Consider the following 18,042-nt stretch of genomic DNA (forward strand, 5'->3'; position numbering starts at 1 on the left):
AAAAAAAAAAAAAAAAAGTAAAATTACGGAAAGCTCCAATTTTTAAGAAGCTAAACCAAAACTAAAAAAAACTTGTGGGACTAAAGTGGTTAAGATGCTTGCAGCAAGAGACAAAAAATAAATACTATAAAAAAGGGGCCAAGTGATCGAATCCGATCAGCAGGGATCTCCAGTGACATCATTTACCATATATGGACTTTCCCATTTGTAGTAAATGCTGAAGAGAGAGCTCCTCCCCCTCCGTCATCAGCGATCCACAATCATTTTAGTATGTCAGTGTCCGCAGGGAGGGGGAGAGAGAGGGGGGGGGGGAGGAGCTGGCACACTGGGACGTGTAGGTAAGGAGAGAGCTGCTGCGCATGTCCATATATATCTCAAGAATCACTGTCAGTCATCAGTGGGGAGGATCCCGCCAGATACGTCGGGATGTCTTCTCATTGCGGCGCTTAGCCCCGCCCACCACCTTAAATAAGGGTTTACAGCCTTACTGTGCATTTTGGCTAATTAGAGTAAATTACATTATTTACTTATTTAGCCTAAGGAATGCATTAATAAAAAAAGATAGAACCCCATAGTTCTCCTTTAAAAGGGGTTTTTATTTGATGCTTAAGGCATGGATTCTTAAAATTCACCAACAAGAGCTTATGGTATTGTTAGGAGTGTCTGAACACTGAAAACACATGCCTATACAATCATAAGACAGAACCAAAGAAATTAAAGGAAAATAACACTAATACTTTTATAATAATAAAATGGCTTGTAAAATAAAGGCTTGTATTGCATTTCTGGTCTAAAAACATAGTATTTATAACATGCCTTTAAACCGATGTATGCTTACCCATGCACTCCTCTAGTCATGTGCCCTTGCCCTGATGAACCTGGCATACCACGGTCACCTTTTAAAGAAGGTAGGACTTAGTTATTTAGAAAATTTTGCACAATGCATAAAGTAACAATAGAAAATGGGTCAAGCAGTATTGTTAAGGCCTGAGGCTGGCTTTCAATTGCCTAAAACAACCTATCCAGCCAACTACGGTGGCCTTGTGGTGACTTTCTACAATACTATAAACATTACCTGGTCTTGATCGATCAGATTCCATCTTGCGACCATGTTCACCCCAATCACGTCCATCCCTAATGAGGACAAGAGTACACCGTTAGAATTTTTTATAAATAAACTGTTTATTGAACACAAAGCAAATATACAGGATGGTAATATACACATATGCATAATGTAATCACACAGCATATAGTTGTGACAATAAAAGGTCACAAACAAACCAATGTCTTTTACGTCTCCCATTGGTATTGTTTATACCAGTACCAGGTAGAGTATTACATGTTACATGAATATTTCAGATCATCATGACACCAGGTAATGATGATCAATGTGTTTCATCTGAGTTGATCATAAAAGGTAGTGTAAAGGTAGACTTTCACTATATGTGCCATATTCTATGAAACTAAAAAACAGGAAGTTTTTGTTATTGTAAATAACCTTTGTAAGTATTTTATAAGCCCAATGGGTGTCACTGGTTAATGTGGGCACAGACAGCTGCATCCAATATAGGCAATCCCCTTGCTTGCCATCATTTTTCTTTTGGAACTCTGTATTTTAGCAAAACATGTTTTGTTAAACAATAAATAATTGTTAAAAAAATAGGATTTTTGTATTACCTGTCAAATCTGATTTCTAAGAGTACAGTACATTACAGGACACAGGGTGTTATTTCTAGATAAAAAGAGTTATGCAGCAACCATTGCACTACCAGACTTCCCAGACCATAGGTCCAGAGGGGCACCTAAAGAACTTTGCAACCGAAGCTGGCATCCGCAGGGGCCTTAACAGCGAACAGGTTGCAGCCCTACAGATTTGGGAGACCAAAGTCTGATGCTAAAAGTCCCTGGAAGCACTAACACTTCTAATAGAGTGAACCTTGACTGGAAGGGGGGAGAACGTTACCCTTTAGTTCATAGACATGGGTGGTAGTTTAATAAATCCACCTAGAGACAGTGGAACGAGTAGGGGTGTCCTAAATGTTGGACCTGGGAGTAAGAAATGCATCTTAATGAATCAAAAGACAGAACAAATAAATATAAGATAACAGATAAACCCTAAACATATCAGAGATATACAACATACAAGATTATGAAGATGTTCTGAGTGTGTGTATATAACACTATATTGCCCAAAGTATTGGGACGCCTGCCTTTACACACACATTAACTTCAATGGCATCCCAGTCTTAGTTCGTAGGGTTTAATATTGAGTTGGCCCACCCTTTGCCGCTATAACAGTTTCAACTCTTGGAAGGGAAGGCTGTCCACAAGGTTTAGGAGTGTGTCTATGGGAATTAGGGCTGCAGCTAACGATTATTTTCATAATCGATTAGTTAGCTGATTATTAAGTTTGATTAATCGACTAATCGGATAAAAAAAAAAAAAAAGTTCAGTGATGGACTACTAGTTTAATATACGGCGAAATGCAGAATACCAGCAGCTATATAGGAGTACAACAAATGCCAGCAATAGTATATTATACTATAATGTACTATTGCTGGGATTTGTAGTGCTCCATAGCTGGTGGTATTCTCCATTGCACCGTATGTTTATACTGCACAATGCAGATTACCACTGACCAGTTATAGAGGAACTACAAATCCCAGCAATAATACATTATACAGCGCAATGGAGAATACCACCAGCTATAGGAGGAACAACAAATCCCAGCAATAATACATTATACCGGGTGTTTAATATATTATTGCTGGGATTTGTTGTTCCTCTATAGCTGCTGGTGTTCTGCAGTGTGTCACTGTATTATACAATGCAGAACACCATGCACAATACAATGCAATGCAGAAAACCAAATGTATAATACACCGGCACACTGCAGAACATTAGCAGCTATAGAGGAACAACAAGTCCAAGCAATAATACATTATACAGGCTGTATAAGCACGGCGGGAGCAGCGTGTGGTGGCCGTGGCTTATGTCCGGCGGGCGCAGCGGGACGGAAACAGCGTGTGACGTGTGCTTCAGGCCGCGTTTGGAGCCCCGAACCGGGAAATCAATCGATAGCCGACGAATCGATGATCGAAAACGTTGGCAACGTTTTCAACCGTCGATTTTAATCGACTAAATCGATTAACTGTTGCAGCTCTAATGGGAATGTTTGACCATTGTTCCAAAAGCGCATTTGTGAGGTCAGGTACTAATGTTGGAGAAGGCATGGCTCGCAGTCTGCGCTCTAATTCATCCCAAAGGTGTTCTATCGGGTTGAGGTCAGGACTCTGTGCAGGCCAGTCAAGTTCCTCCACCCCAAACTCGCTCATCCATGTCTTTATGGACCTTGCTTTGTGCACTGGTGCACAGTCATTTTGGTTCCGGAAGGGGACATTCCCAAACTGTTCCCACAAAGTTGGGAGCATGAAATTGTCCTAAATGTCTTGGTATGCTGATGCCTTAAGAGTCTTAAGATGCCTTGCGAAAATGTCACTGGAACTAAGGCTCCAAGCTCAACCCCTGAAAAACAACCCCACATCATAATCCCCCCCTCCAAACTTTACAGTTGGCACAATGCAGTCAGGCAAGTACCGTTCTCCTGGCAACCGCCAAACCCAGACAGGTCCATCGGATTGCCAGACAGAGAAGCGTGATTAGTCACTCCAGAGAACACGTCTCCGCTTCTCTAGAATCCAGTGACGGCGTGTTTTATACCACTGCATCCGACGCTTTCCATTGGACTTGGTGATGTAAGGCTTGGATGCAGCAGCTCGGCCATGGAAACCCATTCCATGAAGCTCTCTACGCACTGTTGTTGTGCCAATCTGAAGGCCACACGAAGTTTGCAGAGTCGATAGCTACAGACATCCAGAAAGTTGGTGACTTCTGCACACTGTGTGCTTCAGCATGTGCTGACCCCGCTCTGTCATTTTACGTGGCCTACTACTTTGTGGCGGATGATTTTCACTCATCCTCATAGTTAGAGCGGACGTGCGACAATTAAACTGTCACACATCGGCTCTAATAATCGGGAAGTGAACATCTTAAAGTCGGGAAGAGGTTAAATGGAACCATTATATTTTTATTGTTCTTTTGTAATCTAAACAAACATTGAAGCGAGAAGAAATTTTTTTTAAGAGGTGCTCCTGAACCACACATCTAAAGTAATTATCTAATGTCCCAACACTTCACTATGTATAAGAAGCTACCAGAAAACCTCAAAGAATTCACACCACATTGGCTATTATACAAGTTATTGGATTTAAAGGAGAATTATGAGGCGAGTGATGTTCACTCAGCCTCATAATCTGAGCCGACCTGTGACAATGATACAGTTATAGATAAGGAGATAGAGATATAGATATACATACATACATATATACACACACACATATACACACGCATCAAAAGCACCTAAAATACATTGCAAACATTTAATTTTTAGTTTTAGCACATCAACACATTGCTGAAATATAATTTTTTTTAACAATCTGGATTTTTATAGAAAAAACAAACAAAATGACAAACCTTCCTGGTGGTGGCACAACCCTTCCATCATCTACACGTCTATCATAATCTCCCCAACCATCACGCTGATCTCTCCCATGACGATCGGAGTAATTCTACAGAATGAAGAAAGAAAATGTAGGCCCCATATAGGGAAAGGTGGGTATTTCTTCAAACTTAGTTTTTATTTTTATTTCACTTACCATATCTCTGCCACCCATGCCAGACCTTGAATCATCCCTCCTGAAGAAGAAAAGTGAATTCTTATAACATACAAAGGGTACAAAACCATTAAAGACCACTGTATAAATATATTTTTGGCTGGAACCATAAAGATTATAAAAAACATTTTTTTTTAAATAAAAAAGATATTTACTCACTTTCAAAATACTTTTCTTGGAGTCCACTGTCAGACACAGGAATTCAGATACTGATGGGTTATACTACTGCCTACATGTGGCTTGGCACACTGGCCAGCTTAAAACTTCTCTACCCAGCATGCCTCGGTTTATAGCAAGCAGTTCCAAGAGTGTGAACATAAACACAGGAGGTGGGATACGTGTCCCTCAATAGGCTCCAAGAAAAGGATTTTATGGCGGGTACAAAAATCCTATTTTGTTTCTTGTCCATTGAGGCACCTAGGAATTCAGCTGCAAAGCAGTCCAAATGAAATATATCCAACGGAGAAACAATCACTAAGAGGCCCAATGAAGAAACAAGGGGACTGCTTCCAGCCCAGGAACCGCCTGAAGGACTGAGGCCCAAATCTGAACCAGATTAGGCAAAGCCTCCTACCAGATAGGGGGAACCAGCCAACACAACCAAAGGGAGGGCACAGAGATTCAGGCTGATGCTGAAAACTGAGAAAGGTCACTACCAGAAGGAATGACTCCACATGGAAGTGGCACCAAAACTAAACAAGCAAGAAGGTGATCAACCAACACCCAACCAAAACGAGGTGAAACCATAAAATTTCCATGAAGGGAAGAGAACACCCACAACCTGGGCTGCAACAAAAAATGCGGACATATTGATTTTGGCATGGACTTGCTTTAATCCTCCGTGGTAGAGGAGGTGCCCATGGACATATGTGCCAAATTTCACATTGTTCCAACAAACAGTTTCAAAGAAAAAGATGATTGTAAAATATTGCACAATCCAATATGGCTGCTAAACTATGTGGTCAAATGGCTTGTAATGAACATATATGACTGTAGAGCTCAGCATATCCTCAAATAGCAAGTTGTAAATCTTTAGTGGTTATGAAAAAAAAAAGATGTTTTAACCACCTTACGTCCACGGCCGGGAGTCTGCTAGGAGGGCGTCTTAAGACGTCCTGCCCCTCCCCCCTCTCGTGTGCGGCACTCAGCGCGCACACGAGAGGCAAAACTGTGAGCATGTAAACAGCCAGCGATGGCTGTTTACATACAAGCGATCAGGCGTCTCTAGAGACGCCCGATCACTTGCAGGAGCTGCGGGTGTGCGGCCTCCCCCCCCCCCTCCCCCTGTACCTCTGTCACGCGGTCTCCTCGTCGCCGCTGCCGGTCCGTGATCCGATGTGGCCGGTGCGGCTGGGACCGGCACGGCGACGCTCTAACAGCAGATCAAAGGGAGATCATTACTCGATTTCCCTTTGATCTCTCTTCCTGTCCCCGAATGCAGGAAGTGATGTATATTACATCACTTCCTGCATTCAGTGTCACTCTCCGGTGCAGAACACCGGAGAGAAGCTGATGAAGCAGATCTCTGCTTCATCAGCTTCTGTGGGGGTCCCTAGGTGACATCAGAGGTCTTGGAGACCCCTGATGTCTCCATAAAGAGGACCTGTTTGGTGAACTGGCTATTACATAGGGGATTTCTTAATCCCCTATGTTATAGCAATAAAGTTGTCTAAAAAAAGTTAAAAAAAAAATTACAGCATTAAAAAAAATAAAGAAGCTAAAAAAAATATTCACAAATAATAATTAAAAAAAATAACACAAAAAATGTTTTAAAGTCCCCCGCCCCCCCCCCACATACACATGCGTCGGGTGCGCCTATGTACGAAAACGACGATTGCGCCCATTATGCAGCACATGTTACATATCGCCGCGAACGTCGGAGTGAGAGCAATAATTTTAGGGCCATCAATCACTGATAACACTAAACTGATGAGCGGTAAAAACGTTTAAAGTGTCGCCTATGGACAATTTTGGTGGCGGTCGTTTTCTGCGATTTTGCGGGCGCACGCAATTTTAAAGGTTGACATGTTTAGTGTCTATTTACCCGACGTGACCCCGTCTTTTATATTATACCAAAAAATGGGGTGAAAATAAATGTTTCATAACATTTTATAGGGAAACATGTTTTTTTTTCAAAATTTAGGGTACTTTTTTTGTTATATAGTAAAAAATAAAAACCCCAGTGGTGATTAAATACCACCAAAAGAAAGCTCTATGTGTCCCCAAAAAATGGTATGAAATTCGTATCAGTACAGCGTTGCATGACGGAATAAACGTCAGTCAAAGTACCGCAGCGCTGAATACTGAAAAATGGCCTGGCCAGGAAGGGGGTGAGACACCCCGGTCTTCAAGTGGTTAATATTGCCCGAAATATGTTTGCTAAAACCAAGATGTCAAATTTCATGAATTTTTAAATAACGGTGTGGTTATAATTAGCATTTGAAAAAAGGAGCATCAAAATAATAATATTTGTAGAATTTTAGACAATTCAATATGGCCGCCAAACTATGTTGTCAATTGACTTGTAATAATCAGTTCTGAGTGTAGATCACAGCATAACTAAACAGCAATTTGCATATCTGTAGCTTTAATAGTTTGAGAAACGGATCTTTGAATATGAAGCTGAATATGGTCACCCAAACCAAGATGGCTGCCAGGGAATGTGACCTATGACCTTTGTGATGCTAAAGATTAGGCAAAGCATAGAACTCTACCATTGGGCCAACTTGCATGAGTTTTGAGTAAAGAGGCGGGGATTTATCAAAACTGGAGCAATCAGAATCTGGAGCACTTGCCCATAGCAACCAATCACCACCTCTTTTCAGTTTGCTCAGGTAAGATTTAAAAAAGATAGAAGCCGATTGGCTGCAGTGCAAATCTGCTCCAGATTTGATAAATACCCACCAATGTGCTTATTAAAAACTTTAGAAAAAAGGCCATAATAACACTATCTAAATACCACTGGCTTGCAGCAGCCATATTGCTTTTGGGATTGGACCTGTTTTTACAACCATGATAAATGGTTTCAGAGATGAAGTTGTTTGCAGAATATTGCACAACCCAACATGGCTGCCAAACCATGTGGCCAATAGACGTATAACACAAACATGATACATAGTTACATAGTATTTGAGGTTGAATAAAGACATTAGTCCATCAAGTCCAACCTATTAGGATCAAAAAAATTGTCGCAAAAACCAAGATTGCTGCCGCATTAGGTGACCTATAACCTTTACATTGCACTAAGTTCTGCAGAGCATAGAGCTCTGCCATTGTACCAAGTTTTATGAGTTTTTGACCAACGTTGCACATAAGTGCAACGTTGGTCAAATGCCTGTAATAATAATACAGGCATTTGACAAAAGAGCGGAATAATAGAAAATTATAATCTTCAAAAAACAATAGGTGTCCAGTAAGTTTGTTGCTTGGTCACCTAATAAGGGATGCAAAAATGAGACAAGCAGTATTTTTCTCTTCTGGTCTGGAACGGACTGCGCTGGGGTGAACAGAGGCCAGAAATAGCATTGGGCTACATTAGGATGCATTTTGGGTCCGGAAACAATCTGGTCTGGAGATTATCTAGATGTGGTGTGAATGGGCCCTTAAAGAAGCAAGATTTCTGCTTCCCTGATAGCTGATGTAGGCCACGGCTGTGGCTGAATCCCGATAAGAGGACTACAGCTGAAATGTCCAGCATGAAAGGTAGGGCTGCAGCTAACGATTATTTTCAAAATCGATTAGTTGAGTTCGATGAATCGGATAAAAAAAAAAAAAAACCTCCAGTGATGGACTACTAGTTTGTATTGAGATTGTAGTCTGTCACAGGAGCAAGCTTGGAACGGGGGAAGTAAAAAAAAAAAAAAAAGTGTGGTGTGCAATATAGTACAATAGTACATTATACAGCACAATACCAGCAGCTATAGAGTAATACAGCCAATCCCAGCAATAGTACATTATACTATAATGTACTATTGCTGGAATTTGTAGTCCTCTGTAGCAGGCGTTATTCTGCATTGCGCTGTATAATAAATGATTATACGGCGCAATGCAGTATAACACCAGCTATAGAGGAATACAACAAATCCCAGCAATAGTACCATTACCAGGCAGGAAGTTAGTACAGCATGGAAACATCTCCCCTCTACTAATAATGTCCCCATTTCCCAGGGACCGGAACAGCCCCTGTCATATGGGCTCAGTGCTCTCAGATTCTCCTCCGGTGACCATGTACATTTTCATACGCAATACTAACCTTGCTCACGGGGTTCAGACATCAACGCTGCACGCACAGCATGACAAGAGAAGCTCTGATTTGACGAGGCACGCCATTGGCGGCTTGGCGTCTGCAACGTCAGCAGGAAGCCTGTCCTCCCAGTGAAGCCGCCCCGGACTCAGGTAGGGTGGAGCAACGTGGCTGCTGTGCGTGTGCGGTAGCTGGAAGCCCTCCAGGGAGGAGAAGTGTCGTGCGGCGCGCTGCAAGCAGGCAAACTAATCGATGATGGGAAAACGTTGACAACGTTTTCCATCATCGATTATAATCGACTTAGTCGATTAATTGTTGCAGCTCTAATGAAAGGGATGATCAAAATGCTGGCATGCTCAGAATGCCAGCATTTCAATAATAAAACAAGAGTCTTCTAGCTCTCTGCACAAAAAAGGGTGTCCAGGACCCCTCTCCAATCCATCCGGTTCGTAACAATCGTAAGTTACTTTGAGCCCAATGGAGGAAGAGGTATACCCAACTCCAGGGCTGGATCCTCTAAGCCACTAACCAGAGACCACTCGAGTGTCAAGCATCTCAGTAGGTCCAGAAACTTGCGGCCTCTAGTCTCATGCAGACCGAACGTTAAGTAAACAAACAGGAATGGAATTGGGCATACAGATCTGTCCCAAAGGAGGCTACCATCAAACCCCAAACCCTCATACAAAAGGAAAGTTGGAGAGCTGCTGGACTATAGAGCTGGCGTCGAAGCAGACAGACTGAAATTCTCCTGGGAACAGAACATTCTGGCTTGAGCGGTGCCCAAATATAAGCCCAGGTATTACAACCAGCTAGTAGGATCTCTAGCTGACTTCTGGGGGTTCAGGACCTAACGAACCTCTGTAGAGTCTGACTTGTTGGCCAATAACAGATAACATCTTCGCAAACTGTTCAGTGTTCACCTAGTAGAAGGTCTTCCAGGTATTCCACTATGAAAATGAAATGCGAGCACATCCACACTAGCAAGATGGGGATATGCAAGCAAGGATCTTGCTCAAGGCCCAAGGCATGTAGTGGAATAGAATCCAGAATGTACACTTGGACTACACTTGGAATGTACACTTGAATCTGGCCAGTATGGCTCATCTCTTCCCCTTTTGTTGTTTCTAAACAAAGGACAAAAATATACCGAAACTTTATAAAAACTACAGTTAGAGGTTTGAAAGGCAGCTTGATAAAACAGCTTAAGTTTTGATGGATGAAGTAAACCCCAGGAAGGAATATTACAGAATTTTGGATGGAAAATATATTATCGATCTAGAATATCCATCTAGTAGTGTGTGAGAAACTATTTAAAAAGGAGTGTAAAAGGTGGCCTTGTTGACAGTGTGTGATAGTGCTAAAACACTTTTGGTGGTACTGCTGTACATATTCCCCTGATAACTGAGTATCAGTACTTGCCCTGAGCATGTAACAATCAACCACTTCCTAAAATGTCTAAAAAGTTATATCTCTCAAGAAGGTTCCAAAAGATACTCCTTCCTCTACTGGAAAATTATCAGAGGGATAGCGGCTTCCACGCCATCTTCCTTACCCTCAGTAACTGTCATGAGGGTTCCAAGAGGAAAACAATATAAAAAGGGGGGGGGGGGGGGGGACTTTTCAAAAGTCTGCATTGAGATGCAGGTAAAAAAAACATTTTCAGCATCCCTAGCAATAGAAGTTTTCGTGCGAGACACTTGGGGTTAGATCACACCATAAGCAGAGCGTTTCAGGTCCGATTCTGGCCTGGAACGCACTGCCCAGCACCATAGCCACGCCCCCCGGCCGCAATGAGATCGGCTGTACGGGTTCGCACATTATGCGATCAAAATGCTGCAAGCACTATTTTGATCGGACCGGACCGCAGGCATAATGTGCCTTGCAATCCAGTGTGGCCTGTCGCATTGCGGACGGAGGGCGTGGCCACAGTGCCATTCAATTGCCCGCCACGCCCCCTCCTGCCACACAAAAGTTAGCCGGCCGCGATGCAGTGCGTTCTGGGCAGAATCGTGCCGTAACGCACTGCATCAGTGGTGTGAACGGCCCCCTTAACGAACCAGACCCTCCCAAATCAAGAGTCAGTGTGGAAATTTTTTTCCAATCGTACAAAAAATAAATAATGGATTAGTGGCGTTTTCGTTCAGAAAAAAACCAAAAATCGCAACATGAACAATGCACAAACGAAAATCTGTTTGGTTGATTGACGAAATTCAGCCAGTTAGTATTGCTAACGAACCATAATCAAAACCAACATTGGTCTGTACATGGAGTACTCGAGTGGAAAACGTACGGAGTTCGATGATGGGACAAAAGAAAATCGAATAATAATCTTAAGGTGTATGGCCAGCTTTAGTGGCGTGCTTTTCCCCAACACTGCCATCCTTCAAGATGGCATCCTGAGAAGTCCCAAATAGCCTTTCCCTGTAAGAGGAAGCTAGAGATTGGATTTTTTCGATGTCTGGCCTGCAGAAAAACATTTGAAATAAAGTACTCTCTGAAGCACCACAGCAGCTGAACTGATGTAGACTACCACACTTTCCAAATGTGAATTTCACCACCTGTACTAGATGATCCCTCACACTGAAAGCATGGAAAAAAGCCATTGCTCGAACCACTAAGAGATACAGCAGTGAGTGATTATACTGTCTCTCTAGCATGGTGCTGAACCTAGTGGGGCCACTGGAATGAATATCCAGCTCTGGGAGACCAGTATGACAGATGCAGAATAGGACAGCCATACAGTGCATATTCGAATCTGGGGGTGTAGGATGAGCAGTAAACCAAGTAGCAGCGACAATTCTCATCTGGGGATCTGGTACTGCATGGGAAGAGCAGTAGGCCACTGCACTGAATATGCAAATCAAAAGTCCCATATGGCTGTTGGGGTGAATATCCGGGATCTGGATATCCTGTAAGATGAAACGGCCAGTAGATATTGAAAATTTGGCTTGAAAGTCTTAGGACCTGTTCAAACCATGTCAGTTGGGCTATGTTCTTCAGCAAACATGTGCAGTAGAATGCATAAAAACACATAAAGCTGTTCCCTTTGATATGCCCAATGTGCAACCTTCTAGAGCAGGGGCGCCCACTACTTTTCGTCTGGAGATCTACTTTTCAAATGACAAGCTCATTGAGATCTACCAACGAAAAAACACCTGCATTCAGGGGTGGGAGGGGGCGTGGCGGTGCATTGAAGTCAATGGCACCGCAGCCAGGCTCCGCAGGCAGGCCCCTCGCCCACAGTGCGATCGCCTGCATTAGTGCCTGTGTTCCAGTCCAGTGCGATCCGCAAAAATGCTGCAAGCACTATTTTTGCAGATCGCACTGGACCGGAATGCAGGCACTAATGTGCCTGCGTTCCGAGTGCGGGCGATCGCAATGTGGGCGATGCCATTGACTTCAATACAGCTCCACACCCCCTCCCGCACCTGAACGCAGGGAGTCGGCCGGCTTACATTCCAGTGCGCCCTACATGCCCCGGCGTCCTGTCCTCCCGTGGCCGACGTTGCACATGGGGTGTCCTGCACCTTTCCATCTGCAGCGTCTGACACATTCAGCCGGCAGCCGCACGAGCACCACGGGAGCATAGCCGTAGCCAGCTCCTTTTGCGCCTGAGGCAAGAAAAAAAACAACGTTTTTTAAATTTATTTTTTACTATTTTTTTATTTTATTTTCATTATTTATTTTTATTTTTTTAAAATTTTCGTAATTTTTTTTTTTTTACTCTTGGGGGGGCTTCGGGGAAATATTAGGGGTCTAAAAAGCCCCCTGATATTTCCCTTTTAAAAAAGAAAAAGAAATTGAGGACACAAAGTCCTCAATCTCTTTTTCTGCAGCCTCTATTCTAAATGAATGGAAAGCAAAGAGGCTTCCCATTCATTCAGAAAATATTTTACTATCAAGCAGTTTCTGAATGGGGAGGAGCCTCTGTACAGAGTGCTTCTCCCCATTGAGAAACTCATGAAAGAACGGACGTGATGTAAATCACATCCTGTTCATTCATTTATAACTGGGGACACATAGAAAAAAAAGGACGAGCAGTGAGGGGGGAGAGAGGCGCCGGCTGTCAGATCCTGGCCGAGCGTCTCTCTCTCTCTCTCCTCACCGCTCTGCATTAGTTCTGTGACAGCGGCTCCGTCCTCCCCCGCCGCCGGTTCCTTCACTTCTTCTCGGATCTCCTCAGCGGGGATCCAGAGAAGCGGCGGGAGGAGAGGACATGGCGATCTACCAGTGATCGCTATGCGATCGACTGGTAGATCGCGATCGACCTTGTGGGCACCCCTGTTCTAGAGGCAGTAGCTTTATCAGTAGAAGACTACTGCCTTTGACCCCCTAACTAAATGCTGGAAGAGAAACATGTTTCTATATTACCTGTCCAGGTGCATATGATCCATATATCGACCACGATCTCTATTCTCGAAATCATTAAATCTGTCTGTTCTTCCAAAATCTCGATAGCGATCATCCAAAGCCATTCGTTTTGAATCTGGCCAGTATGGCTCATCTCTTCTAAACAAAAGAACAAAAATATACCGAAACCTCATAAAAACCACAGTTAGAGGCTTGAAAGGCAGCTTGATAAAACAGCTTAAGTTTTGATGGATGAAGAAAACCCCAGGAAGGAATATTACAGAATGTTGGATGGAAAATATATTATCGTTCTGTAATACATCTAGTAGTGTGTGTGAGAAACTATTTAAAAAGGAGTGTAAAAGGTGGCCTTGTTGACAGTGTGTGATGGTGCTAAAACACTTTTGGTGGGTATTTAAGAGAGCCATCATTGCAATGCCAAGAGACACTGTTTAAAACACATGTTGGGAGGAAATATTGTCAACAAAAATCAGAGTATGAATGGAACATTTCAGTTTGATTTTAAGTAAACATATTGCAATGTATTCATTTTAAAACTAAATTTTAAAACTAAAAACAAAACCTACGTAGTCACATAAGTTTATTACTTTTTATGTGACCTTTATGTGTCTTTATGTGAAAGGACTTCCTTCAGTTTTTCAAAGAAAAATAAATGAGCAAAAAAAAAAAACGGCAACAAAAATGAAAACAAAGAGGCTACTAAATAGTTGAATAGACTGTTTAAAAAAAAAAAAAAGTTCAAATACATTTGCAAAACAGCATTTAAATACCTTGCCAAACGTCTGGCAGAAATTGACACTTCTGGGAGTGTCTGCCTACTTTGTTCACTGCAGCAGAGGACACTGCATGACTACTTGGACTTTTATTGAACTAAAGAGTAAGTAAAATCCCACAAAATCTGTAGTGATAATAGTAAGAACACTAGGTCAGATGGAACAGATGGAAACCTATTAAACATTTTCTTTAGCTCTACGTATACAAAAGTGGTGGTGCTGATCTACAATACAAGCATTTCAGATGCACCACAGCAGTTTGACATTGATCCAGAAAATATTATACAAAATTGCACGTACAGGTCATTAAAGAGTTGGGATCAGTTATTTCTAGTCCATTGTTTCCAGCTTATAAAAAACGTTTTAATGTCTGGTACCAATGGGTTGGTGCAAAGTAAATGTGGTACCAATATTTAAAAAGGGATAACAGCTCATCATCCAACAAGCACAGGCATGTTAGATTAACGGATAACTAAAACCCAAAAATAAAAATGTTATATATTGCAGCTTTGGCGTGCAAACGTTTTTTTTTATTTTTTCAGGCTAAAATCATTTTCAACAATTACAGAAAATACAGTTTAATCTTGCCATAAATGCAGCGTCCTGGTCACTTCCCGTGATCCGAACTCTTGTAAAGGAATAATCCCCAAAACCTCCACGTAATGGAGATGAAGGCATGTTTGACATCCAACCTGGGAGACAACCATGGCTCCATTTAGATACAGTGGAATAAGAGTGCAGCCATGCTGGACAGGAAGTGTGTTATTTACAGCCTTGGTTCTCAACTGGTGGGTCGTGACCCCGTGTTCAGTGGGTCGCTGCATGCCTTCCACTTTTCTAGGTGAGAGGCTCCTCAGCCTCCCCCAGCACAGTACTGTGTGTTTTCCGGTGCCAAGCAGCCATTCAGAATATGCTGCCCAGCGCAGTGTCAGCTTGACGTGGGATAGGATGGGGCTATGGCTACGAGGGAGCTCCATCCATGCATGCATTGCTTACAGCTGCCTCATGTGTCCCGCAGAGGGGCCTGGACCAGAGTGACGTCACATTCTGGCTCCCAGCACCTCTACAGGGTGTGCAAGGGAGCTGTACAAGCAATGAACATATGGATGAAGCTCCGACACAGCAGAGCAGCCCATATTGGACCCCAGGCTGAGGATCCACTCCACCCCGTAAGGTAGGGAGACTGAGTGGACCTTAAAAAAAGTTTTTGTTTTTTTTAATGTGTGTATTAGAATGCGAGTGTGTCTGTGGTTGTGTATGTATGCGAGTGTTTTGGGGGGCCCGTTCACATTAGTACAGTGCATTAAATTGCACAGTCCTGCGCGATTAACCCACCGTACCACGCAATCACACCTACTACGTGTTGTGGTGTGGGAGGTATGTTGCGTTGCCATTCATTTAAATGGTACTCAAAACGCACCTCCTACCCACAGTTCGATTGCCCACACTGGAATGCACGGTACCGCAATGCCGTGCGTTCTAATGCAGTGCGACTTGGGTCGAGACTTAATGACCAAAGACAAAATGTGGGTCCTGAGGTTGCACACTGATTTACAGGATTACCAAGTGTGGGGGGGGGGAGCCACCTCATCTAAGGACTGGTAATTTGCAATGTATTCCATGATTATGTTTGGGTTTAGATAGGCTTTGGAAAAGGAGACTCTAGAACAAAACAAAAAAAAATCTGAATCTTAAAAAAAAAAAAAAAAAAAAAAAATTACTTTCAAACAACACAATTATTCGAAATCTTTAAAAAAAAAAAAAAAAAAAAAGATCCTTGCAATACATACAATTTACCAAGAAACTAAACTATGATCTCTTGCTAAAATAAGGAAACTGTATAATAAGCAATTAACCAGTATCTCAGAAAATAGGTTAAAGTACATTAACATTTTACCTTGCATCCACATCATAAGGCCTTCTTATCCCTCGGCGGTCCTGCTCATAGCGCAAACGCTCCTGCTGGCGGCGCAATTCTTCTCTCTCTCTCTGGATACGTTCTTGCTCGATGCGCCTCTCTTCCTCTATTCGCATTCTCTCTCTTTCCAATCTCTCTCGTTCCATTCGCTCCCTGTCAAGTCTTTCCCTTTCAAACTGAAGTCTGACACGTTCTCTTCTTAATCTCTCTCGTTCTTCTCTTTCACGCATCATGAAAAGTCTCTCTCGCACTCTTCTATCTCTTTCCCTGGTATAAAAAAGGCAAAAGTAAATCCCAAAAATGTTAATTTACAAAATGGACCTTCAAAATGTAGAGACAAATTTTAAGACAGAACCCTTTGTCAGGTGAGACTCTCAAACTATGGAGGTGCCTTCAACTGGCAGGCAAGGTGGTGGTGCGGGTGTTATACACTCCTCCAATTTGTTTAGTCGTAGGTGCAAATGTAAGCTTAAAGGGTTATTAAACCCTCACTAATTTGCATATATCTACTGCTAGCAAGCAATAGATATACGCAAAAACGTCAAAAGTTTTTTTTAATTTTTTTTAATAGGTTTAAACTTACCTGGGTCTTCGCCGCGCACTCCCCATCCGAACATCTGAAAATGTCTCGGGCGGCCGCATGCGCAGTTCAGTTTTTTCTGGGACTTTTTTTGTCTATATTGCTTTTTTGTCTGTGTGTAGATATTTTCTATGCCTCATTTGTTTGAAGGCTCATATATGTGACTCATTTATATATGTTTCAATTTATTTAGTATGTATGCTTATTAGCTCAGCACAATATTGTTTCACAATACTAACTAGTTTAGTATTACCTTAGCTCTAATGTAGCACTGTGACAGAATGAAACTGGACCTTGACCACTTTGTGTGTCATCTGTTTACAGTGAAAATCTCATCTTCAGTAATAAATGTGTTGTGGAGCTTTGCAAATCTGTCACAGTTGTCTGCCCAGGATTACAAGCATGCAAATACACTATAAACCTGGGGAAGAGGTAGGCAGTCTCTTGTATGCATCTTATTGTGTCACTTAACAGCTTGATAAATGACCCCCCAATACATAAATATACAATATTAACGAATAAATATTAAACTGCGATTTTCTAATGCTGACCATATTAAAAAGAAATGTACAAACCTCTAAACTGCTCTTACTTACACACAAAATCTATAAATATTTTAGCAGTGCACAGAAATGAAATTTTGAGATCGAAATGAAAATGTAAAAAAAATGTCAGGCCAAAACCGAAAATTATTTTTTTTCTAACCTTTTTCAAATATTTACTTATTTTTTCTAAACTAATTTTTTAATATATATTTTTATTTTTTAAACTTTACTGTTGGGGGCTTTGGGGAAATTTTAGGGGCCTAAAACAGACCCCTGATATTTCCCTTTTACAATAAGATTAAGGACACAGAGTCCTCATTCTTTTTTTTTCTGCAGCCCGGCACTGAATAACAGGAAGCCTCTATACTGTAGGTTCCTGTTCATTCATAAAATGTGGCTTTAGTGTGAGTTACTATGTACACAATTATGAATGAACAGGAAGTGATTTAGATAACTTCCTCTTTATTCATAACTGGTACACAGTAAATCAAACTATGTCCAGTTATTTACATTCAGTGATCACCGAATGTTTATATACCACACTCCATCCTGACTCGGTCACAGGAGGCTGAGCGGGCGGTGCGGGGAGGAAAGCTCAGCCTCCTGTAACACGCTCACAGAGCTCGCATCCCCGCTGGATGCTGCTCTGTGTCAGAGGGCACAAAAAGCAGCACCCAGCAGGGAGGAGAGACACTACGGATGCACCGCAATTTCAGCCAAAAGATGTCACTTTCGGCATTTAGCCCAAAGTGCCATTTTCGGCCGATGTGTTTCAGAGGCTGAAATTTCAGGGCATCCCTAATATATTACTTGCCGATAGCAATTAGCAATACTTTTTCTTAAAAGGGACAATACAAACTAATGATTTTAGGTACCAGT

The 18,042-nt window shown here is 42.1% G+C and overlaps 1 protein-coding gene across 1 annotated transcript in view; it reads right to left on the reverse strand.

Annotated features, from left to right (window-relative positions):
• Positions 1-18,042, reverse strand: part of LOC108802522 (scaffold attachment factor B2-like) — a 78,823-nt gene that overhangs the window by 1,940 nt on the left and 58,841 nt on the right. Inside the window, exons 12-17 of the mRNA XM_018574384.1 lie at positions 16,018-16,305; positions 13,348-13,485; positions 4,716-4,755; positions 4,534-4,628; positions 1,076-1,134; positions 839-896 (exon numbers count right to left, since the gene is read on the reverse strand). Coding sequence (XP_018429886.1) covers positions 839-896; positions 1,076-1,134; positions 4,534-4,628; positions 4,716-4,755; positions 13,348-13,485; positions 16,018-16,305 — 678 coding nt within the window. The remainder of the gene's footprint in view (positions 1-838; positions 897-1,075; positions 1,135-4,533; positions 4,629-4,715; positions 4,756-13,347; positions 13,486-16,017; positions 16,306-18,042) is intronic.

Source organism: Nanorana parkeri, unplaced genomic scaffold, assembly GCF_000935625.1.
Source record: "Nanorana parkeri isolate BGI_ZX_2015 unplaced genomic scaffold, ASM93562v1 scaffold2916, whole genome shotgun sequence".
NCBI lineage: Eukaryota > Metazoa > Chordata > Amphibia > Anura > Dicroglossidae > Nanorana > Nanorana parkeri.